The sequence below is a fragment of the Scyliorhinus torazame genome, chromosome 1 (genome assembly GCF_047496885.1).
Source record: "Scyliorhinus torazame isolate Kashiwa2021f chromosome 1, sScyTor2.1, whole genome shotgun sequence".
NCBI classification, from domain to species: domain Eukaryota; kingdom Metazoa; phylum Chordata; class Chondrichthyes; order Carcharhiniformes; family Scyliorhinidae; genus Scyliorhinus; species Scyliorhinus torazame.
The window spans coordinates 380,169,858-380,197,706 of NC_092707.1; the positions used below are offsets into that span (position 1 = coordinate 380,169,858).

Genomic DNA, 27,849 nt, shown 5'->3' on the forward strand with positions numbered 1-27,849 from the left:
TTGAACTATATAGATTCAACAGGCACTCCTGGAACTATGTTGTGTTATGCTTCTTCATATAGCATAAGCTGCTTCCTTGATATGTGCTCTGACAAAGGAAGATTCAGACTTGGGGATAGGTTTAACACATTTATTGAACAGTTAACAGTTCTCCTACTTGAGTTCGACTCTCCTGCTAATCTTGCTATAGTAACTCAGTCTAACTAACCAGTCTGCTCTAAGCCATGCGGTGGGTGTGATGCTTCCGATCTGCCCCTGTGCCTCTCTCTCAGTGTCGTATGTGGAAAAGAGAAAGAGCATGTGTGCCCTGTCCTTTGAGATGGGTTGCCCCTTTGTGGTAGTGTCACCTCTAGGTGTCTTGACTGCCCATTGGTTGTGTCCTATTCTATGTGTTCATTTGCTGTATGTCTGCATGTCATGATGTCTCTGGTGCTCCCTCTAGTGTTTACTTAGTTTTAATGTATTTGCATTAACCCCTTGTGTATTCACCACAGCCAGCATTTGTTGCCCATTCCTAATTGCCCTTGAGATGGTGGTGGCAAGCTGCCTTCTTGAAGTGCTGCGGTCCATGTGGTTTCATAGTCACCATTACTGAGACTAGCTTACTCGAGATTTTTTTCTTAATTCATTTAAATCTTTTCATTGAATTTCAATTCTGCCAGCTGCCATGGTGGGATTTGATCCTGATGCCACACCTGGAAGGCACAGTAGCACAGTGGTTAGCACTGTTGCTTTACATCACTCAGGTCCCAGGTTCGATCCCCGACTTGGGTCACTGTTGGGAGTTTGCACGTTCTCACCTTGTCTGCATGAGTTTCCTCCGGGTGCTCCGGTTTCCTCCCACAAGTCTCGAGTTAGGTGCTTGTTAGGTGAATTGGACATTCTGAATTCTCCCTCTGTGTACCCAAACAGGCGCCGGAGTGTGGCGACGAGGGGCTTTTCACAGTAACTTCATTGCAGTGTTAATGTAAGCCTACTTGTGACACTAAAAAAGATTATTATTACCTGCCCTTTGACTGCCATCTAGGACACCAATCACTCGCTCCAATCAATTCACTTGTACTTCTTACAACTTATGATATATTTGCTGCTCACTATGCAGTCTCTTCTAGCTTGGCTAGATAAAAGGTGGCTTGCTCTACTCTCGGTCACGTCTTTCATTGTCCACCTCATTGCCACTCTGGCCTCGGCTGCCAACAGTTCCATTGAAGCTCAACACAAGCTCGAGAAACAGCATCTCATGTTTTTTGCTCGGCATTTTGCAAGTCTCACAACTTAACCACAGCTCCAAATTTGTCTCTTGGCAGTCTGTGCTCCTAATGTAGGAATGACCATACAGCACTTTCCAGGGGTTGGGGCAAGTTGTGAATTAGCGCCTGTAATGGGGAGAAGTTTGTCTCTCTTATTTCTGTAACTTCTCTCATTGTGTCCCCTGTTAACTTGGAATATTTTCACTCCTGTCAGTTATTCATCTCCTATTCTCCCCCTTAGTAAGATGTCTTACAAAACCAGGTTAAAGTCCAACAGGTTTGTTTTGAATCACTAGCTTTCGTGGCGCAGCTCCTTCCTCAGGTGAATGAGGAAGGAGCTGCGCTCCAAAAGCTAGTGATTCGAAACAAACCTGTTGGACTTTAACCTGGTGTTGTAAGCCTCCTTGCTGTGCCCACCCCAGTCCAACATCATCTTCTTCCCTTGATCACTTTTGCCTATAACTAATTTTCTGCTCTGGAGAATGTGGTGAGTTCTTCCCATCCCTTTTCCCTTGCTCGTTACAAGCTTTTTTTAATGTGTATATATATTCTCTAATGTGTTGTGAGTGTCACTAGCAAGGCTAGCATTTCTGTCCATCCCTGATGCCCTCGAGAAGGTACAGACAAGCTGCTTTCTTAAGCTGCTGTAGTCCATATGGTGTAGGTAAGCCCATAATGCTGTTGAGAAGGGAGTGTGAAGGGACAGCGATATAGTTCCAAGTCAAGATGGTGTGTGGCGTGCAATACAGCTCTAATATCCTCCAGTTCTGACCAAAACAACATTGAGCTTTTTTCTTTGCAGTTGTTGATTGACCCGCTGAATATTTCAGTATTTTAATTTGTTTTATTTTCAGGTCTCCAACATCTAGAGGTTTTGGTCTTTTTGATCAATATCTAAGTGTCATGTGCTAAGGATTTTCTTCAGTTTTCACAAAATTATAATGTTAAAAACATATTTTTCCTGAATAATTTTTCTTTTCCGTTTTCGAAATGCACCTGATGGAGTTGTTCATTTCTTCATTATCTCGTCGTGATATTGAGTGGCCTAATGCTGCAATTGAAGTTGTGCCTTAATGTCTTTGATGGGTGTGTGTCTGTTTCTTTTGTGCAGTGTCAATCAAATGCAGTAAAGGCAAGATTAACCCTCAGGAGGCTCTGCAGATGTTGTCCTCAGCTCGCCTCAGCCTGCGTAGCCTGTCCAGCAAAGCACAGGTAGAACACCACAATGATCCTTGACGTTTTTAAATTACTGAATTATCTTCGCAGCTAACAGCAATACAGGGAGAATTTCATCCTATTTGGAAGCCATTTGCAAAACTTGCATTGCAAGACATTGTAACCCAGGAATATGTTGCATTCGGATAACATCAGTATTTTTCATTATTTTCATGTGAATATACTTCACAATAGTGAGCATCCCTACAGTGCTGGAGGGAGCCATTCGGCCCAGCGATTCTGCACCAACCTTTCCGAAAGAGTACTCTACCGATTCCCACTCACCCATCCTGGGCAGAATTCCCCCCCCCCCACAACGCCGGGTGGGAGAATCCCGCCACACCGCCCCGACACCCGCACGCGATTCTCCCCCCCCCCTCAAACCGGCGCGGTGAGAATCATGGCTGGCCGCTGGGAGAATCGCCACTCGCCGTTTGTAACGGGCGAGCGGCGATTCTCCGGCCCGGATGGGCCGAGCGGCCTGCCCAACACGACAGGTTCCCGCCGGCGCCGGCCACACCTGGTCGCTGCCGGCGGGAACAACGCGGGAACGCTGGGGGAGGGGGGGGCCATGTCGGGGGGGTTCCTGCACCAAGGGGGGCCTCAAAAGGGGTCTGGCCCACGATCGATGCCCACCGATCGGCGGGCCGGCCTCTCTGAAGGAGGACCTCCTTTCCTCCGCCGCCCCGCAAGATCCATCCGACATCTTCTTGCGGGGAGGACGGCAACCACCCATGCGCGGGTTGGCTTTTACGCGGCGCTAAGACCCGGCGCGCGTTAATGACGCAACGCCACTCCTAGCCCCCCGGGGGCGGGAGAATAGGGGGCTGGGAGCAGCCTCCGACGTCGGAGTGAAACACTGCGGTTTTCACTCCGGCGCTGGGACTTAGTCTCCTGATGGGAGAATTGCGCCCCCTATCTCTGTAACCCCACGCATTGATCTTGGCCAATTCACCTAACCTTTTTTTTTTACCAGTTTAGAGTACCCAACTCTTGTTTCCAATTAAGGGGCAATTTAGCGTGGCCAATCCACCTATCCTGCACATCTTTGGGTTGTGGGGGTGAGACCCACGCAGACACGGGAAGAATGTGCAAACTCCACACAGACAGTCACCAGGGACCGGGATCGAACCCGGGTCCTCGACGCCATGAGGCAGCAGTGCTAGCCACTGTGTCTCCCTTCAATCCACCTAACTTGCACATCTTTGAACTGTGGAGAAAACCGGAGCACCCAGAGGAACCCCAGGGAGACACGGGGAGAATGTGCAAACTCCATACAGTCACTCAAGGCTGGAGTCGAACCAGGGTTCCGTGGCGCTATGAGGCAGCAGTGCTAACCACTGTGTCAGTGCTTCTTGTGTACTTTTCTGTACGTACATTGAGGTTTTTGCATCTAATGTGCATTTGTTGCATCAGGATTCTGCGCATCTGATTGTACATGATATGTCGGTAAAACCTCAATATCGTTCAGTCTCCCTAGTTCCACTTGACACCTTGGTGGGACTGTAGAGCCAATCTTTATATACGTACCTTTAGAGTATATTCTGTTTTGGTATTCTAAACCTCGGCCCCCATCAAGCCTAGTTCCGTCCGTAACTCTACGGGTGAATTCTCTCAAATCAACTCCAGCCCACCTTAAAACTGTTTTGTTTTTTTTGATTTTATTACATAAAACATCTTCATAAACTGATCCTAAGGGTGGTGCTGAAATTTGGAAATCCCTGCCTTAAGGCACTAGCTACTCCCTGGCTCATATAGACAAAAAGCAAGAGGCTTCACACTATCCACAATGAACCCTTTATAACGAGCTTGTATTCCAGCTGCTGCCTCGAGTAAAGGTTGTGGAATCATAACGGATGAGGAACTGTTTTCAGATCTTAGCCTTAATAACTTGCTTGTGCTTGGTTTCAGTCCTATTTGTGACACTCTCAATCTCCTGAACAAGTTCTTCTCTTGATGCTCAGCATTAGGTTGAAACTGTATTGAGCTCAATGAAATATTGGCCAGCTTACACCCAGTCCACCCTCAAAGAACACTCACTAACACATTTACAAACTGGTTTCTGAAACTTTGTTCCTGTGATCTCGATTATACTTGAAAATCAAGAGTTGTGACGTTACTGTAGGTAGAGTGCCTAACATAAACCAAGCAAATTCGGACACCTTCAACCACTGGGTAACTGTGATTCTGCAGTCACAATTCACACTGCCACGCTCCTCGGGACTGGTGGAGATGTAGCATTGCAGGTTTCAAATAATTTATGATATTATTGTGATCCAGATGTTACATTATCAATTAGAACAGAAACTGTACAGTGCAATACAACTGCTATGTTGTACTATTGAGATTGGTGCCACATTGGATATTTTCCTTATTGGGACCTGAGCAGTACAGCGTAACCCCACAGCAGAGATTTTATATTCCCAAATCACGTAGGAGGGAGAATTGCATGCCTAAGCAGGAGCCATTCTTTATTTTCCCTCCATGGATGAAAGGAGTCCCATATGGCCTGGAGCTTTTCCTCCCTGTCTGATCCTTCTCTGTACCCTGTGTACAATCAATATGATGTACTTCGGAACATCTGCACTGTTTCTCCATTGTAGTAACTTAAACTGCACCATATCCAAGAGATGGTCTGACATCAATTTGATTGAGAATTGGCTGCCTCTGTATAAATGTCGCTGGTGTAATGGCTGTATGTGTGGATGTCCTTATTTATATAGTTAAACATTTTTCTGTATTGCCAGATGTTTTTCTGAACAATAGAAATGTCAAAGCAGCTTTTTCAACTGGACATGGGATAGAAAATCTTTCAATGAAATCTGTCATTCACAGTTCTGGGCGTCATAGAGTCGTACAGATTTCCAGCGCAGAAAAAGGCCCTTCGACCCATCATTTCTTCACCGGCCATCAAGCACCTATCTATTTTAAACCCATTTTGCAGCACTTGGTCCGTAGCCTTGTATGCTCGTCTAAATGCTGAGAGGGTTCCCGCCTCTACCACCCTTTCAGACAGTGAGTGCCAGATTCCCACCACCCTCTGGGTGAAAAGGATTTTCCTCAAATCCCCTCCTTAAACCTATGCCCCCTGGTTATTGACTTTTCAAATAAGGGGAAAAGTTTCCTCCGATCCCCCCTATCTATGTCCTTTATGATTTTGTACACCTTGATGAAGTCCCCCCTCAGCCTTTTCTGCTCTAAGGAGAACCACCCCAGTCTAACCAGCCTCTCTTCATAGCTGAAATGCTCCAGCCCAGGCAACATCCTCATTAATCTCCTTTACACCTTTTCTAGCGCAATCACATCCTTCCTATAGTATGGCGACCAGAACTGCATGACCTAACCAGCGTTTTATACAGCTCCAACATCACCTCCCTGCGCTTATGTTTTTATGCCTCAGATAATAACGGCTAGTATCCCACATGGCTTCTTAACCAACTTATCTAACTGTCCTGCTGCCTTCTGGGACCTATGGACATGCCCCCCTGGTCCTCTGTACTTCCTAGTGTCCTACCATTCATTGTATATTCCCTTGACGTATTAGTCCTCCCAAAATGCATCACCTCACACTTTTTAGGGTTAAATTCCATTTGCCATCTATATTGCCTTGTAATCTAAGACTATCCTTCTCACTATTGACCGCACCACCACTGTTGTGTCATCTGTAAACCTACTGATCATACCCCACCAGATTCCCATCTAGAGCATTAATGAACACTCTAAAGAGCAAAGGACTCAGCACCAATCCCTGCGGTACACCACTGGACACAGGCTCCCAGTCACAAAAACAATCTTCGACCAACATCTTCTGCATCCTGCCACTAAGCCAATTTTGGATCCAATTTGCCAAATTGCCCTGGGTGCCACGAGTTCTTACCTTCTCGATCAGTCTCCCATGCAGGACCTTGTCAAAACCCTCACTGAAGTCTTGTAGACCACATCAACTTCACTGCCCTCATCCACATAACTAGTCACCACCTCGAAAATTCAGTCAAATTTGTTAGCAATTATCTCCCATTGATAAGGGCAGCACAGTAGCATTGTTGACAGCACAATTGCTTCACAGCTCCAGGGTCCCAGGTTCGATTCCGGCTTGGATCACTGTCTGTGCGGAGTCTGCACATCCTCCCCGTGTGTGCGTGGGTTTCCCCTGGGTGCTCCGGTTTCCTCCCACAGTCCAAAGCTGTGCAGGTTAGGTGGATTGGCCATGATAAATTGCCCTTAGTGTCCAAAATTTCCCTTAGTGTTGGGTGGGGTTGCTGGGTTATGGGGATAGGGTGGAGGTGTTGACCTCGGGTGGGGTGCTCTTTCCAGGAGCTGGTGCAGACTCGATGGGCTGAATGGCCTCCTTCTGCACTGTAAATTCTATGATAATCTGTGATGCTGACCATCCGTGATTAATCCTCGCCTCCAAGTGGAAATTAATTTGGTCCCTCAGAGATTTTTCCAATAATTTCTCTACGATTGATGTTGGCCTCACTGGCTGTAATTACCTGTTTTTTTCCCCTACTTTCCTTCTTGAAAATGGTACCAAATTAGCTGTCCCCCAGCACCTCACCTGTGTCCAGAGAGGATTTACAAATTGACGTCTGAGCCCTGGAAATCTCCTCTCTTGCCTCGCACAGCAGCCCAGGATGCATCTCATCTGGGCCTGGGGGGATTTATCCACTTTTAAACCAGCTAAAATCGGCAACACCTCCTCCCTTGCAATGCTAATCTGTTCAATTATGTCACAGTCTCTCTCTCCCTGCTTTCTATACCGACATCGTCCTTCTCCATAGTGAGCACAGATACAAAATACTTATTTAATACCTCGCCTACGTCTTTCAGCTCCACATGTAGATTGCTGTTTTGGTCCTTAATGGGCCCTATTCTTTCCCTGGTTACCCTCTTATCCTCAATATACTTATAAAATATTTTGGGATTTCCCTTTGTTTTGCCCACCAGTGTTGTTTCATGCCCCCTCTTCGCTCTCCTAATTTCTTTTTTAAGTAACCCCCTGCACTTTCTATACCCCTTTAAGGCATCCATTGTTTTCAACCCCCTGTATTTGCCATAAGCCTTCCTATTTTTCCGTATCTAATGCTATATTTTCTTTGACATCCAACGTTCTCTGGACATTCTGGTCCCTCCCTTTACCTTTACAGGTTCCATTTTGAATGACTCCCATTGCTCTGATGTGGATTTTCCTACAAGTAGCTGCTCTTCGTCCACTTTGGCCAGATCCTGTCTTATCCGAATAAAAAAGGCCTTCCCCAAGTCTCATGTCTCTTCACTGTCTTTATCAAAGTCTTGTCTCTCTTCGCGCTCTCTCTCAAAGTCTCGCCTCTCTCTCTGCTCTTTATTAACATCTCACCTCTTTCTCCACGCTCTTTATTGAAGTCACGCCTCTCTCTCTGTGCTCTTTGTTGAAATATTGCAATTGAATTTACACACATTGGGTCTAACCCTAACTCTACTATTTCCAGTGCAAGACCAGTATAAGAGGGTGCAGTTTTGACCTCTACACAAATTTGCATCATGATGCTTGGCATGGCCTGATAGCAGAGTGCAGTAAATTAATCTTCGAAATACTTTTCTGATAATTTTTATATACAAAGCAAACAATAACACAGAATAACAACCAAACAGTGAGACCCCACACCCCCACTCTCCACTTCCCCTTACAACACTATAACCTCACGACTAACCCCCCCCACTCTCCACTTCCCCTGGCAACACTATAACCTCACCACTAACACCCCCCCCACACTCTCCACTTCCCCTTACAACACCATAACCTCACCACTAACACCCCCCCCCACACTCTCCACTTCCCCTTACATCACTATAACCTCACCACTAACACCCCCCCCCACACTCTCCACTTCCCCTGGCAACACTATAACCTCACCACTAACCCCCCCCCACTCTCCACTTCCCCTGGCAACACTATAACCTCACCACTAACACCCCCCCCCCCCCCACACTCTCCACTACCCCTGGCAACACTATAACCTCACCACTAACACCCCCCCCACACTCTCCACTTCCCCTTACATCACTATAACCTCACCACTAACACCCCCCACACTCTCCACTTCCCCTTACAACACTATAACCTCACCACGAACACCCCCCCACACTCTCCACTTCCCCTTACAACACTATAACCTCACCACTAACCCCCCCCCCACTCTCCACTTCCCCTTACAACACTATAACCTCACCACTAACACCCCCCCCACTCTCCGCTTGCCCTTACAACACTATAACCTCACCACTAACACCCCCCCACACTCTCCACTTCCCCTTACAACACTATAACCTCACCACTAACCCCCCCACTCTCCACTTCCCCTTACAACACTATAACCTCACCACTAACACCCCCCCACACTCTCCACTTCCCCTTACAACACTATAACCTCACCACTAACCCCCCCCCCACTCTCCACTTCCCCTTACAACACTATAACCTCACCACTAACCCACCCCCCCACACTCTCCACTTCCCCTTACAACACTATAACCTCACCACTAACCCCCCCACTCTCCACTTCCCCTTACAACACTATAACCTCACCACTAACACCCCCCCACACTCTCCACTTCCCCTTACAACACTATAACCTCACCACTAACACCCCCCACACTCTCCACTTCCCCTTACAACACTATAACCTCACCACTAACCCCCCCCCCCACTCTCCACTTCCCCTTACAACACTATAACCTCACCACTAACCCACCCCCCCACACTCTCCACTTCCCCTTACAACACTATAACCTCACCACTAACCCCCCCCCACTCTCCACTTCCCCTTACAACACTATAACCTCACCACTAACACCCCCCCCCACACTCTCCACTTCCCCTTACAACACTATAACCTCACCACTAACACCCCCCACACTCTCCACTTCCCCTTACAACACTATAACCTCACCACTAACCCCCCCACACTCTCCACTTCCCCTTACAACACTATAACCTCACCACTAACCCCCCCCCCCCCCACACTCTCCACTTCCCCTTACAACACTATAAACTCACCACTAACCCCCCCCCCCCCCCCACACACTCTCCACTTCCCCTTACAACACTCTAACCTCACCACTAACCCCCCCACACTCTCCACTTCCCCTTACAACACCATAACCTCACCTCTAACCCCCGCCCCGACTCTCCACTTCCCCTTACAACACTATAACCTCACCACTAACCTCCCCCACACTCTCCACTTCCCCTTACAACACTATAACCTCACCAGTAACCCCCGCCCCCACACTCTCCATGACCCCTGACAACACTATAACCTCACCACTAACCCCCCCCCACTCTCCACTTCCCCTTACAACAGTATAACCTCACCACTAACCCCCCCCACACTCTCCACTTCCCCTTACAACACTATAACCTCACCACTAACCCCCGGCCCCCCCCACACTCTCCACTTCCCCTTACAACACCATAACCTCACGACTAACCCACCCCCACACTCTCCACGTCCCCTTACAACACTATAACCTCACCATTAACCCCCGCACCCACTCTCCACTTCCCCTTACAGCACTATAACCTCACCACTAACCCCCACCCCCTCCCACACTCTCCACTTCCCCTTACAACACTATAACCTCACCACTAACACCCCCCCCCATTCTCCACTTCCCCTTACAACACTATAACCTCACCACTAACCCCCCCCCCACTCTCCACTTCCCCTTACAACACTATAACCTCACCACTAACCCCCGCCCCCACTCTCCACTTCCCCTGGCAACACTATAACCTCACCACTAACCCCCGCCCCCCCCACACTCTCCACTTCCCCTTACAACGCTATAACCTCACCACTAACCCCCGCCCCCCCCACACTCTCCACTTCCCCTTACACTATAACCTCACCACTAACCCCCGCCCCCCCCCACACTCTCCACTTCCCCTTACAACACTATAACCTCACCACTAACCCCCGCCACCCCACTCTCCACTTCCCCTTACAACGCTATAACCTCACCACTAACCCCCGCCACCCCACTCTCCACTTCCCCTTACAACACTATAATCTCACCACTAACCCCCGCCACCCCCACACTCTCCACTTCCCCTTACAACACCAGAACCTCACCACTAACCCCCCCCCCCACTCTCCACTTACCCTTACAACACTATAACCTCACCACTAACTGCCCCCCCCCACTCTTCACTTCCCCTTACAACACTATAACCTCACCACAAACCTCCGCCCCCACTCTCCACTTCCCCTTACAACACTATAACCTCACCACTAACCCCCCCCCCCACTCTCCACTTCCCCTTACAACACTATAACCTCACCACTAACCCCCCCCACTCTCCATTTCCCCTTACAACACTATAACCTCACCACTAACCTCCCCCAGTCTGCACTTCCCCTTGCAACACCATAACCTCACCTCGAACCCCCGCCCCCACTCTCCACTTCCCCTTGCAACACTATAACCTCACCACTAACCCCCACCCACTCTCCACTTCCCCTTACAACACTATAACCTCACCACTAACCCCCGCCACCCCCACTCTCCATTTCCCCTCACAACATTATAACCTCACCAATAACCCCCCCCCCACACTCTCCACTTCCCCTTACAACACCATAACCTCACCACTAACTCCCCCCCACTCTCCATTTCCCCTTACAACACTATAACCTCACCACTAACCCCCCCCAGTCTCCACTTCCCCTTACAACACTATAACCTCACCTCTAACCCCCGCCCCCACTCTCCACTTCCCCTTGCAACACTATAACCTCACCACTAACCCCCCGCACTCTCCACTTCCCCTTACAACACTATACCCTCACCACTAACCCCCCCCCCACTCTCCACTTCCCCTTACAACACTATACCCTCATCACTAACCCCCCCCACTCTCCACTTCCCCTTACAACACTATAACCTCACCACTAACCCCCGCCACCCCCACTCTCCATTTCCCCTTACAACATTATAACCTCACCGCTAACCCCCCCCCCACTCTCCACTTACCCTTACAACACTATAACCTCACCACTAACTGCCCCCCCCCACTCTTCACTTCCCCTTACAACACTATAACCTCACCACTAACCCCCCCCCCCCACTCTCCACTTCCCCTTGCAACACTATAACCTCACCACTAACCCCCACCCACTCTCCACTTCCCCTTACAACACTATAACCTCACCACTAACCCCCGCCACCCCCACTCTCCATTTCCCCTCACAACATTATAACCTCACCAATAACCCCCCCCCCACACTCTCCACTTCCCCTTACAACACCATAACCTCACCACTAACTCCCCCCCACTCTCCATTTCCCCTTACAACACTATAACCTCACCACTAACCCCCCCCAGTCTCCACTTCCCCTTACAACACTATAACCTCACCTCTAACCCCCGCCCCCACTCTCCACTTCCCCTTGCAACACTATAACCTCACCACTAACCCCCCGCACTCTCCACTTCCCCTTACAACACTATACCCTCACCACTAACCCCCCCCCCCACTCTCCACTTCCCCTTACAACACTATACCCTCACCACTAACCCCCCCCACTCTCCACTTCCCCTTACAACACTATAACCTCACCACTAACCCCCGCCACCCCCACTCTCCATTTCCCCTTACAACATTATAACCTCACCGCTAACCCCCCCCCCCACTCTCCACTTACCCTTACAACACTATAACCTCACCACTAACTGCCCCCCCCACTCTTCACTTCCCCTTACAACACTATAACCTCACCACAAACCTCCGCCCCCACTCTCCACTTCCCCTTACAACACTATAACCTCACCACTAACCCCCCCCCCCCCCCACTCTCCACTTCCCCTTACAACACTATAACCTCACCACTAACCCCCCCCCCACTCTCCACTTCCCCTTACAACACTATAACCTCACCACTAAACCCCCCCCCACACTCTCCACTTCCCCTTACAACACTATAACCTCACCACTAACCCCCGCCACCCCCACTCTCCATTTCCCCTTACACCATTATAACCTCACCGCTAACCCCCCCCCCCCACTCTCCACTTACCCTTACAACACTATAACCTCACCACTAACTGCCCCCCCCCACTCTTCACTTCCCCTTACAACACTATAACCTCACCACAAACCTCCGCCCCCACTCTCCACTTCCCCTTACAACACTATAACCTCACCACTAACCCCCCCCCCCACTCTCCACTTCCCCTTACAACACTATAACCTCACCACTAACCCCCCCCCCACTCTCCACTTCCCCTTACAACACTATAACCTCACCACTAAACCCCCCCCCACACTCTCCACTTCCCTTTACAACACTATAACCTCACCACTAACCGCCCCCCCACTCTTCACTTCCCCTTACAACACTATAACCTCACCACTAACCCCCCCCACAATCTCCACTTCCCCTTACAACACTGTAACCTCACCACTAACCCCCACCCCCTCACTCTCCATTTCCCCTTACAACATTATAACCTCACCAATATCCCCCCCCCACACTCTCCACTTCCCCTTACAACACCATAACCTCACCACTAACCCCCGCCCCCCCCCACTCTCCACTTCCCCTTACAACACTATAACCTCACCGCTAACCCCCCCCACTCTCCACTTACCCTTACAACACTATAACCTCACCACTAACCGCCCCCCCACTCTTCACTTCCCCTTACAACACTATAACCTCACCACTAACCGCCCCCCCACTCTCCACTTCCCCTTACAGCAGTATAGCCTCACCACTACCCCCCCCCCCCACATTCTCCACATCCCCTTACAACACTATAACCTCACCACTAACCCCCCCCCACTCTCCACTTCCCCTTACAACACTATAACCTCACCACTAACCCCCACCCCCCCACTCTCTCCACTTCCCCTTACAGCACTATAACCTCACCACTAACCCCCACCCCCCCACACCCTTCACTTCCCCTTACAACACTATAACCTCACCAGTAACCCCGGCCCCCACACTCTCTACTTCCCCTTACAATGCTATAACCTCACCAGTTACCCCCACCCCCACACACTCCACTACCCCTGACAACACTATAACCTCACCACTAACCCCCGCCCCCCACTCTCCACTTCCCCTTACAACACTATAACCTCACCACTAACCCCCCCCCACACTCTCCACTTCCCCTTACAACACTATAACCTCACCACTAACCCCCTACCCCCCCACACTCTCCACTTCCCCTTACAACACTATAACCTCACCACTAACCCCCCCCCCCACACTCTCCACTTCCCCTTACAACACTCTAAGCCCCCCCCACACCCTCCACTTCCCCTTACAACACTATAACCTCACCACTAACCCCCCCCCCCACACTCTCCACTTCCCCTTACAACACTATAGCTTCACCAGTAACCCCCACCCCCAAACTCTCCACTTCCCCTTACAACACTATAACCCCACCAGTGACCCCTGCCCCCACACTCTCCACTACCCCGACAACATTATAACCTCACCACTAACCCCCCCACACTCTCCACTTCCCCTTACAACACTATAACCTCACCACTAACCCCCCCCCCCCACACTCTCCACTTCCCCTTACAACACTATAACCTCACCAGTAACCCCCCCCCCCACACTCTCCACTTCCCCTTACAACACTATAACCTCACCACTAACCCCCCCACACTCTCCACTTCCCCTTACAACACTATAACCTCACCAGTAACGCCCGTCCCCACTCTCTACACTTCCCCTTACAACACTATAACCTCACCACTAACCCCCCCACACTCTCCACTTCCCCTTACAACACTATAACCTCACCACTAAACCCCCCCCCCCAAACTCTCCACTTCCCTTTACAACACTATAACCTCACCGCTAACCCCCCCACACTCTCCACTTACCCTTACAACACTATAACCTCACCACTAACCGCCCCTCCACTCTTCACTTTCCCTTACAACACTATAACCTCACCACTAACCCCCACCCCCCCACACTCTCCACTTCCCCTTACAACACCATAACCTCACCACTAACTCCCCCCCACTCTCCATTTCCCCTTACAACACTATAACCTCACCACTAACCCCCCCCCAGTCTCCACTTCCCCTTACAACACTATAACCTCACCTCTAACCGCCCCCCCACTCTCCACTTCCCCTTACAACACTATAACCTCACCACAAACCTCCGCCCCCACTCTCCACTTCCCCTTTCAACGCTATAACCTCACCACTAACCCCCCCACTCTCCACTTCCCCTTACAACACTATAACCTCACCACTAAACCCCCCCCCCACACTCTCCACTTCCCTTTACAACACTATAACCTCACCACTAACCCCCCCCCCACTCTCCACTTCCCCTTACAACACTATAACCTCACCACTAAACCCCCCCCACACTCTCCACTTCCCTTTACAAAACTATAACCTCACCGCTAACCCCCCCCCCACTCTCCACTTACCCTTACAACACTATAACCTCACCACTAACCGCCCCCCCAATCTTCACTTCCCCTTAAAACACTATAACCTCACCACTAACCCCCCCCTCCACTCTCCACTTCCCCTTACAACACCATAACCTCACCACTAACCCCCACCCCCCCCACACTCTCCACTTCCCCTTACAGCACTATAACCTCACCACTAACCCCCAACCCCCACACTCTCTCTTCCCCTTACAACACTATAACCTCACCACTAACCCCCGCCACCCCCACTCTCCATTTCCCCTTACAACATTATAACCTCACCGCTAACCCCCCCCCCCCACTCTCCACTTACCCTTACAACACTATAACCTCACCACTAACTGCCCCCCCCCACTCTTCACTTCCCCTTACAACACTATAACCTCACCACAAACCTCCGCCCCCACTCTCCACTTCCCCTTACAACACTATAACCTCACCACTAACCCCCCCCCCTACTCTCCACTTCCCCTTACAACACTATAACCTCACCACTAACCCCCCCCCCCACTCTCCACTTCCCCTTACAACACTATAACCTCACCACTAAACCCCCCCCCCACACTCTCCACTTCCCTTTACAACATTATAACCTCACCACTAACCTCCCCCAGTCTGCACTTCCCCTTGCAACACCATAACCTCACCTCGAACCCCCGCCCCCACTCTCCACTTCCCCTTGCAACACTATAACCTCACCACTAACCCCCACCCACTCTCCACTTCCCCTTACAACACTATAACCTCACCACTAACCCCCGCCACCCCCACTCTCCATTTCCCCTCACAACATTATAACCTCACCAATAACCCCCCCCCCACACTCTCCACTTCCCCTTACAACACCATAACCTCACCACTAACTCCCCCCCACTCTCCATTTCCCCTTACAACACTATAACCTCACCACTAACCCCCCCCAGTCTCCACTTCCCCTTACAACACTATAACCTCACCTCTAACCCCCGCCCCCACTCTCCACTTCCCCTTGCAACACTATAACCTCACCACTAACCCCCCGCACTCTCCACTTCCCCTTACAACACTATACCCTCACCACTAACCCCCCCCCACTCTCCACTTCCCCTTACAACACTATACCCTCATCACTAACCCCCCCCCACTCTCCACTTCCCCTTACAACACTATAACCTCACCACTAACCCCCGCCACCCCCACTCTCCATTTCCCCTTACAACATTATAACCTCACCGCTAACCCCCCCCCCCCACTCTCCACTTACCCTTACAACACTATAACCTCACCACTAACTGCCCCCCCCACTCTTCACTTCCCCTTACAACACTATAACCTCACCACTAACCCCCCCCCCCCCACTCTCCACTTCCCCTTGCAACACTATAACCTCACCACTAACCCCCACCCACTCTCCACTTCCCCTTACAACACTATAACCTCACCACTAACCCCCGCCACCCCCACTCTCCATTTCCCCTCACAACATTATAACCTCACCAATAACCCCCCCCCCCACACTCTCCACTTCCCCTTACAACACCATAACCTCACCACTAACTCCCCCCCACTCTCCATTTCCCCTTACAACACTATAACCTCACCACTAACCCCCCCCAGTCTCCACTTCCCCTTACAACACTATAACCTCACCTCTAACCCCCGCCCCCACTCTCCACTTCCCCTTGCAACACTATAACCTCACCACTAACCCCCCGCACTCTCCACTTCCCCTTACAACACTATACCCTCACCACTAACCCCCCCCCCCACTCTCCACTTCCCCTTACAACACTATACCCTCACCACTAACTCCCCCCCCACTCTCCATTTCCCCTTACAACACTATAACCTCACCACTAACCCCCCCCAGTCTCCACTTCCCCTTACAACACTATAACCTCACCTCTAACCCCCCCCCCACTCTCCACTTCCCCTTACAACACTATAACCTCACCACAAACCTCCGCCCCCACTCTCCACTTCCCCTTTCAACGCTATAACCTCACCACTAACCCCCCCACTCTCCACTTCCCCTTACAACACTATAACCTCACCACTAAACCCCCCCCCACACTCTCCACTTCCCTTTACAACACTATAACCTCACCACTAACCCCCCCCCACTCTCCACTTCCCCTTACAACACTATAACCTCACCACTAAACCCCCCCCACACTCTCCACTTCCCCTTACAACACTATAACCTCACCACTAACCCCCCCCCCACTCTCCACTTCCCCTTACAACACTATAACCTCACCACTAAACCCCCCCCCCACACTCTCCACTTCCCCTTACAACACTATAACCTCACCACTAACCCCCGCCACCCCCACTCTCCATTTCCCCTTACACCATTATAACCTCACCGCTAACCCCCCCCCCCACTCTCCACTTACCCTTACAACACTATAACCTCACCACTAACTGCCCCCCCCCACTCTTCACTTCCCCTTACAACACTATAACCTCACCACAAACCTCCGCCCCCACTCTCCACTTCCCCTTACAACACTATAACCTCACCACTAACCCCCCCCCCCACTCTCCACTTCCCCTTACAACACTATAACCTCACCACTAACCCCCCCCCCCACTCTCCACTTCCCCTTACAACACTATAACCTCACCACTAAACCCCCCCCCACACTCTCCACTTCCCTTTACAACACTATAACCTCACCACTAACCGCCCCCCCACTCTTCACTTCCCCTTACAACACTATAACCTCACCACTAACCCCCCCCACAATCTCCACTTCCCCTTACAACACTGTAACCTCACCACTAACCCCCACCCCCTCACTCTCCATTTCCCCTTACAACATTATAACCTCACCAATATCCCCCCCCCACACTCTCCACTTCCCCTTACAACACCATAACCTCACCACTAACCCCCGCCCCCCCCCACTCTCCACTTCCCCTTACAACACTATAACCTCACCGCTAACCCCCCCCACTCTCCACTTACCCTTACAACACTATAACCTCACCACTAACCGCCCCCCCACTCTTCACTTCCCCTTACAACACTATAACCTCACCACTAACCGCCCCCCCACTCTCCACTTCCCCTTACAGCAGTATAGCCTCACCACTACCCCCCCCCCCCACATTCTCCACATCCCCTTACAACACTATAACCTCACCACTAACCCCCCCCCACCCTCCACTTCCCCTTACAACACTATAACCTCACCACTAACCCCCACCCCCCCACTCTCTCCACTTCCCCTTACAGCACTATAACCTCACCACTAACCCCCACCCCCCCACACCCTTCACTTCCCCTTACAACACTATAACCTCACCAGTAACCCCGGCCCCCACACTCTCTACTTCCCCTTACAATGCTATAACCTCACCAGTTACCCCCACCCCCACACACTCCACTACCCCTGACAACACTATAACCTCACCACTAACCCCCGCCCCCCACTCTCCACTTCCCCTTACAACACTATAACCTCACCACTAACCCCCCCCCACACTCTCCACTTCCCCTTACAACACTATAACCTCACCACTAACCCCCTACCCCCCCACACTCTCCACTTCCCCTTACAACACTATAACCTCACCACTAACCCCCCCCCCCCACACTCTCCACTTCCCCTTACAACACTCTAAGCCCCCCCCACACCCTCCACTTCCCCTTACAACACTATAACCTCACCACTAACCCCCCCCCCCCACACTCTCCACTTCCCCTTACAACACTATAGCTTCACCAGTAACCCCCACCCCCAAACTCTCCACTTCCCCTTACAACACTATAACCCCACCAGTGACCCCTGCCCCCACACTCTCCACTACCCCGACAACATTATAACCTCACCACTAACCCCCCCCACACTCTCCACTTCCCCTTACAACACTATAACCTCACCACTAACCCCCCCCCCCCACACTCTCCACTTCCCCTTACAACACTATAACCTCACCACTAACCCCCCCACACTCTCCACTTCCCCTTACAACACTATAACCTCACCAGTAACGCCCGTCCCCACTCTCTACACTTCCCCTTACAACACTATAACCTCACCACTAACCCCCCCACACTCTCCACTTCCCCTTACAACACTATAACCTCACCACTAAACCCCCCCCCCCAAACTCTCCACTTCCCTTTACAACACTATAACCTCACCGCTAACCCCCCCACACTCTCCACTTACCCTTACAACACTATAACCTCACCACTAACCGCCCCTCCACTCTTCACTTTCCCTTACAACACTATAACCTCACCACTAACCCCCACCCCCCCACACTCTCCACTTCCCCTTACAACACCATAACCTCACCACTAACTCCCCCCCACTCTCCATTTCCCCTTACAACACTATAACCTCACCACTAACCCCCCCCAGTCTCCACTTCCCCTTACAACACTATAACCTCACCTCTAACCGCCCCCCCACTCTCCACTTCCCCTTACAACACTATAACCTCACCACAAACCTCCGCCCCCACTCTCCACTTCCCCTTTCAACGCTATAACCTCACCACTAACCCCCCCACTCTCCACTTCCCCTTACAACACTATAACCTCACCACTAAACCCCCCCCCCACACTCTCCACTTCCCTTTACAACACTATAACCTCACCACTAACCCCCCCCCCACTCTCCACTTCCCCTTACAACACTATAACCTCACCACTAAACCCCCCCCACACTCTCCACTTCCCTTTACAAAACTATAACCTCACCGCTAACCCCCCCCCCCACTCTCCACTTACCCTTACAACACCATAACCTCACCACTAACCGCCCCCCCAATCTTCACTTCCCCTTAAAACACTATAACCTCACCACTAACCCCCCCCTCCACTCTCCACTTCCCCTTACAACACCATAACCTCACCACTAACCCCCACCCCCCCCACACTCTCCACTTCCCCTTACAGCACTATAACCTCACCACTAACCCCCACCCCCCCACACTCTCTCTTCCCCTTACAACACTATAACCTCACCACTAACCCCCGCCACCCCCACTCTCCATTTCCCCTTACAACATTATAACCTCACCGCTAACCCCCCCCCCCACTCTCCACTTACCCTTACAACACTATAACCTCACCACTAACTGCCCCCCCCCACTCTTCACTTCCCCTTACAACACTATAACCTCACCACAAACCTCCGCCCCCACTCTCCACTTCCCCTTACAACACTATAACCTCACCACTAACCCCCCCCCCTACTCTCCACTTCCCCTTACAACACTATAACCTCACCACTAACCCCCCCCCCACTCTCCACTTCCCCTTACAACACTATAACCTCACCACTAAACCCCCCCCCCACACTCTCCACTTCCCTTTACAACATTATAACCTCACCACTAACCTCCCCCAGTCTGCACTTCCCCTTGCAACACCATAACCTCACCTCGAACCCCCGCCCCCACTCTCCACTTCCCCTTGCAACACTATAACCTCACCACTAACCCCCACCCACTCTCCACTTCCCCTTACAACACTATAACCTCACCACTAACCCCCGCCACCCCCACTCTCCATTTCCCCTCACAACATTATAACCTCACCAATAACCCCCCCCCCACACTCTCCACTTCCCCTTACAACACCATAACCTCACCACTAACTCCCCCCCACTCTCCATTTCCCCTTACAACACTATAACCTCACCACTAACCCCCCCCAGTCTCCACTTCCCCTTACAACACTATAACCTCACCTCTAACCCCCGCCCCCACTCTCCACTTCCCCTTGCAACACTATAACCTCACCACTAACCCCCCGCACTCTCCACTTCCCCTTACAACACTATACCCTCACCACTAACCCCCCCCCACTCTCCACTTCCCCTTACAACACTATACCCTCATCACTAACCCCCCCCACTCTCCACTTCCCCTTACAACACTATAACCTCACCACTAACCCCCGCCACCCCCACTCTCCATTTCCCCTTACAACATTATAACCTCACCGCTAACCCCCCCCCCCCACTCTCCACTTACCCTTACAACACTATAACCTCACCACTAACTGCCCCCCCCACTCTTCACTTCCCCTTACAACACTATAACCTCACCACTAACCCCCCCCCCCCCCCACTCTCCACTTCCCCTTGCAACACTATAACCTCACCACTAACCCCCACCCACTCTCCACTTCCCCTTACAACACTATAACCTCACCACTAACCCCCGCCACCCCCACTCTCCATTTCCCCTCACAACATTATAACCTCACCAATAACCCCCCCCCCCACACTCTCCACTTCCCCTTACAACACCATAACCTCACCACTAACTCCCCCCCACTCTCCATTTCCCCTTACAACACTATAACCTCACCACTAACCCCCCCCAGTCTCCACTTCCCCTTACAACACTATAACCTCACCTCTAACCCCCGCCCCCACTCTCCACTTCCCCTTGCAACACTATAACCTCACCACTAACCCCCCGCACTCTCCACTTCCCCTTACAACACTATACCCTCACCACTAACCCCCCCCCCCCACTCTCCACTTCCCCTTACAACACTATACCCTCACCACTAACTCCCCCCCCACTCTCCATTTCCCCTTACAACACTATAACCTCACCACTAACCCCCCCCAGTCTCCACTTCCCCTTACAACACTATAACCTCACCTCTAACCCCCCCCCCCACTCTCCACTTCCCCTTACAACACTATAACCTCACCACAAACCTCCGCCCCCACTCTCCACTTCCCCTTTCAACGCTATAACCTCACCACTAACCCCCCCACTCTCCACTTCCCCTTACAACACTATAACCTCACCACTAAACCCCCCCCCCACACTCTCCACTTCCCTTTACAACACTATAACCTCACCACTAACCCCCCCCCACTCTCCACTTCCCCTTACAACACTATAACCTCACCACTAAACCCCCCCCACACTCTCCACTTCCCTTTACAAAACTATAACCTCACCGCTAACCCCCCCCCCCACTCTCCACTTACCCTTACAACACTATAACCTCACCACTAACCGCCCCCCCAATCTTCACTTCCCCTTAAAACACTATAACCTCACCACTAACCCCCCCCTCCACTCTCCACTTCCCCTTACAACACCATAACCTCACCACTAACCCCCACCCCCCCCACACTCTCCACTTCCCCTTACAGCACTATAACCTCACCACTAACCCCCACCCCCCCACACTCTCTCTTCCCCTTACAACACTATAACCTCACCACTAACCCCCCCCCCACACTCTCCACTTCCCCTTACAACACTATAACCTCACCACTAACCCCCCCCCCACACTCTCCACTTCCCCTTACAACACTATAACCTCACCGCAAACCTCTGCCCCCCACTCTCCACTTCCCCTTACAACACTATAACCTCACCACTAATCCCCACCCCCCCACGCTCTCCACTTCCCCTTACAACACTAACCTCACCAGTAACCCCCGCCCCCACACTCTTCACTACCCCTGACAACACTATAACCTCACCACTAAACCCCCCCCACACTCTCCACTTCCCTTTACAAAACTATAACCTCACCGCTAACCCCCCCCCCCACTCTCCACTTACCCTTACAACACTATAACCTCACCACTAACCGCCCCCCCAATCTTCACTTCCCCTTAAAACACTATAACCTCACCACTAACCCCCCCCTCCACTCTCCACTTCCCCTTACAACACCATAACCTCACCACTAACCCCCACCCCCCCCACACTCTCCACTTCCCCTTACAGCACTATAACCTCACCACTAACCCCCACCCCCCCACACTCTCTCTTCCCCTTACAACACTATAACCTCACCACTAACCCCCCCCCCCCACACTCTCCACTTCCCCTTACAACACTATAACCTCACCACTAACCCCCCCCCCACACTCTCCACTTCCCCTTACAACACTATACCCTCACCACTAACCCCACCCCCCCCACTCTCCACTTCCCCTTACAACACTATACCCTCACCACTAACCCCCCCCACTCTCCACTTCCCCTTACAACACTATAACCTCACCACTAACCCCCGCCACCCCCACTCTCCATTTCCCCTTACAACATTATAACCTCACCGCTAACCCCCCCCCCCCCCACTCTCCACTTACCCTTACAACACTATAACCTCACCACTAACTGCCCCCCCCACTCTTCACTTCCCCTTACAACACTATAACCTCACCACAAACCTCCGCCCCCACTCTCCACTTCCCCTTACAACACTATAACCTCACCACTAACCCCCCCCCTCCCACTCTCCACTTCCCCTTACAACACTATAACCTCACCACTAACCCCCCCCCCCACTCTCCACTTCCCCTTACAACACTATAACCTCACCACTAAACCCCCCCCCCACACTCTCCACTTCCCCTTACAACACTATAACCTCACCACTAACCCCCGCCACCCCCACTCTCCATTTCCCCTTACAACATTATAACCTCACCGCTAACCCCCCCCCCCCACTCTCCACTTACCCTTACAACACTATAACCTCACCACTAACTGCCCCCCCCCACTCTTCACTTCCCCTTACAACACTATAACCTCACCACAAACCTCCGCCCCCACTCTCCACTTCCCCTTACAACACTATAACCTCACCACTAACCCCCCCCCCCACTCTCCACTTCCCCTTACAACACTATAACCTCACCACTAACCCCCCCCCCACTCTCCACTTCCCCTTACAACACTATAACCTCACCACTAAACCCCCCCCCCCACACTCTCCACTTCCCTTTACAACACTATAACCTCACCACTAACCGCCCCCCCACTCTTCACTTCCCCTTACAACACTATAACCTCACCACTAACCCCCCCCCACAATCTCCACTTCCCCTTACAACACTGTAACCTCACCACTAACCCCCACCCCCTCACTCTCCATTTCCCCTTACAACATTATAACCTCACCAATATCCCCCCCCCACACTCTCCACTTCCCCTTACAACACCATAACCTCACCACTAACCCCCGCCCCCCCCCCCCACTCTCCACTTCCCCTTACAACACTATAACCTCACCGCTAACCCCCCCCACTCTCCACTTACCCTTACAACACTATAACCTCACCACTAACCGCCCCCCCACTCTTCACTTCCCCTTACAACACTATAACCTCACCACTAACCGCCCCCCCACTCTCCACTTCCCCTTACAGCAGTATAGCCTCACCACTACCCCCCCCCCCCACATTCTCCACATCCCCTTACAACACTATAACCTCACCACTAACCCCCCCCCACTCTCCACTTCCCCTTACAACACTATAACCTCACCACTAACCCCCACCCCCCCACTCTCTCCACTTCCCCTTACAGCACTATAACCTCACCACTAACCCCCACCCCCCCACACCCTTCACTTCCCCTTACAACACTATAACCTCACCAGTAACCCCGGCCCCCACACTCTCTACTTCCCCTTACAATGCTATAACCTCACCAGTTACCCCCACCCCCACACTCTCCACTACCCCTGACAACACTATAACCTCACCACTAACCCCCGCCCCCCACTCTCCACTTCCCCTTACAACACTATAACCTCACCACTAACCCCCCCCCACACTCTCCACTTCCCCTTACAACACTATAACCTCACCACTAACCCCCTACCCCCCCACACTCTCCACTTCCCCTTACAACACTATAACCTCACCACTAACCCCCCCCCCACACTCTCCACTTCCCCTTACAACACTCTAAGCCCCCCCCACACCCTCCACTTCCCCTTACAACACTATAACCTCACCACTAACCCCCCCCCCCACACTCTCCACTTCCCCTTACAACACTATAGCTTCACCAGTAACCCCCACCCCCAAACTCTCCACTTCCCCTTACAACACTATAACCCCACCAGTGACCCCTGCCCCCACACTCTCCACTACCCCGACAACATTATAACCTCACCACTAACCCCCCCCACACTCTCCACTTCCCCTTACAACACTATAACCTCACCACTAACCCCCCCCCCCACACTCTCCACTTCCCCTTACAACACTATAACCTCACCAGTAACCCCCCCCCCCACACTCTCCACTTCCCCTTACAACACTATAACCTCACCACTAACCCCCCCACACTCTCCACTTCCCCTTACAACACTATAACCTCACCAGTAACGCCCGTCCCCACTCTCTACACTTACCCTTACAACACTATAACCTCACCACTAACCCCCCCACACTCTCCACTTCCCCTTACAACACTATAACCTCACCACTAAACCCCCCCCCCCAAACTCTCCACTTCCCTTTACAACACTATAACCTCACCGCTAACCCCCCCACACTCTCCACTTACCCTTACAACACTATAACCTCACCACTAACCGCCCCTCCACTCTTCACTTTCCCTTACAACACTATAACCTCACCACTAACCCCCACTCCCCCACACTCTCCACTTCCCCTTACAACACCATAACCTCACCACTAACTCCCCCTCACTCTCCATTTCCCCTTACAACACTATAACCTCACCACTAACCCCCCCCAGTCTCCACTTCCCCTTACAACACTATAACCTCACCTCTAACCCCCCCCCACTCTCCACTTCCCCTTACAACACTATAACCTCACCACAAACCTCCGCCCCCACTCTCCACTTCCCCTTTCAACGCTATAACCTCACCACTAACCCCCCCACTCTCCACTTCCCCTTACAACACTATAACCTCACCACTAAACCCCCCCCCCACACTCTCCACTTCCCTTTACAACACTATAACCTCACCACTAACCCCCCCCCCACTCTCCACTTCCCCTTACAACACTATAACCTCACCACTAAACCCCCCCCACACTCTCCACTTCCCTTTACAAAACTATAACCTCACCGCTAACCCCCCCCCCACTCTCCACTTACCCTTACAACACTATAACCTCACCACTAACCGCCCCCCCAATCTTCACTTCCCCTTAAAACACTATAACCTCACCACTAACCCCCCCCCTCCACTCTCCACTTCCCCTTACAACACCATAACCTCACCACTAACCCCCACCCCCCCCACACTCTCCACTTCCCCTTACAGCACTATAACCTCACCACTAACCCCCACCCCCCCACACTCTCTCTTCCCCTTACAACACTATAACCTCACCACTAACCCCCCCCCCACACTCTCCACTTCCCCTTACAACACTATAACCTCACCACTAACCCCCCCCCCACACTCTCCACTTCCCCTTACAACACTATAACCTCACCGCAAACCTCTGCCCCCCACTCTCCACTTCCCCTTACAACACTATAACCTCACCACTAATCCCCACCCCCCCCACGCTCTCCACTTCCCCTTACAACACTAACCTCACCAGTAACCCCCGCCCCCACACTCTTCACTACCCCTGACAACACTATAACCTCACCACTAACCCCCCCCCCACACTCTCCACTTCCCCTGACAACACTATATCCTCACCACTAACCCCCGCCCCCCACTCTCCACTTCCCCTTACAACACTATAACCTCACCACTACCCCCCCCCCCACACTCTCCACTTAACCTTACAACACTATAACCTCACCACTAACCCCCACCCCCCCCCACACTCTCCACTTCCCCTTACAACACTATAACCTCACCACTACCCCCCCCCACACTCTCCACTTCCCCTTACAACACCATAACCTCACCACTAACCCCCGCCCCCCCCCCACACTCTCCACTTCCCCTTACAACATTATAACCTCACCACTAACCCCCCCCACACTCTCCACTTCCCCTTACAACACTATAACCTCACCACTAACCCCCCCCCACACTCTCCACTTCCCCTTAACACTACAACCTCACCACTAACCCCCCCCCCCCCCCCACACTCTCCACTTCCCCTCACAACATTATTACCTCACCACTAACCCCCCCCCACACTCTCCACTTCCCCTTACAACACTATAACCTCACCACTAACCCCCCCCCACACTCTCCACTTCCCGTTACAACACTATAACCTCACCAGTAACCCCCCCACACACTCTCCACTTCCCCTTACAACACTATAACCTCACCAGTAACGCCCGCCCCCACTCTCTACACTACCCCTTACAACACTATAACCTCACCACTCACCCCCCCCCCACTCTCCACTTCCCTTTACAACACTATAACCTCACCGCTAACCCCCCCCCCCCACTCTCCACTTCCCCTTACAACACTATAACCTCACCACAAACCTCCGCCCCCACTCTCCACTTCCCCTTTCAACACTATAACGTCACCACTAACCCCCCCCACTCTCCACTTCCCTTTACAACACTATAACCTCACCACTAACCCCCGCCCCTCCCACACTCTCCACTTCCCCTTACAACACTATAACCTCACCACTAACCCCCCCCCCACACTCTCCACTTCCCCTTACAACACTATAACCTCACCACTAACCCCCCCCCCACACTCTCCACTTCCCCTTACAACACTATAACCTCACCACTAACCCCCCCCCACACTCTCCACTTCCCCTTACAACACTATAACCTCACCAGTAACCCCCACCCCCACACTCTCCACTTCCCCTTACAACGCTATAACCTCACCACTAACCCCCGCCACCCCACTCTCCACTTCCCCTTACAACACTATAATCTCACCTCTCACCCCCGCCCCCCCCCCCACTCTCCCCTTCCCCTTACAACACTATAACCTCACCACTAACCCCCGCCACCCCACTCTCCACTTCCCCTTACAACACTATTACCTCACCACTAACCCCCGCGCCCCCCCCACTCTCCACTTCCCCTTCCAACACTATAACCTCACCACTAACCCCCCCCCCACTCTCCACTTCCCCTTACAACACTATAACCTCACCACTATCCCTCACCCCCCCCCCCCCCCCCCAAACAGCTAACAGTGACCAACTCTTGGTATATTATAAACAGTCGCCATCTACGGTAAAACCTTTTCTACTGACCCTC

General features: G+C 52.0%; 1 protein-coding gene across 3 annotated transcripts in view; it reads left to right on the plus strand.

Moving 5' to 3' along the window:
- ttc27 (tetratricopeptide repeat domain 27) overlaps positions 1-27,849 on the plus strand; it is a 328,446-nt gene that overhangs the window by 281,665 nt on the left and 18,932 nt on the right. For all 3 annotated transcript variants that reach the window (XM_072512247.1, XM_072512241.1, XM_072512254.1), the window contains one exon: positions 2,362-2,462. In XM_072512247.1, the coding sequence (XP_072368348.1) occupies positions 2,362-2,462 (101 nt within the window). The remainder of the gene's footprint in view (positions 1-2,361; positions 2,463-27,849) is intronic.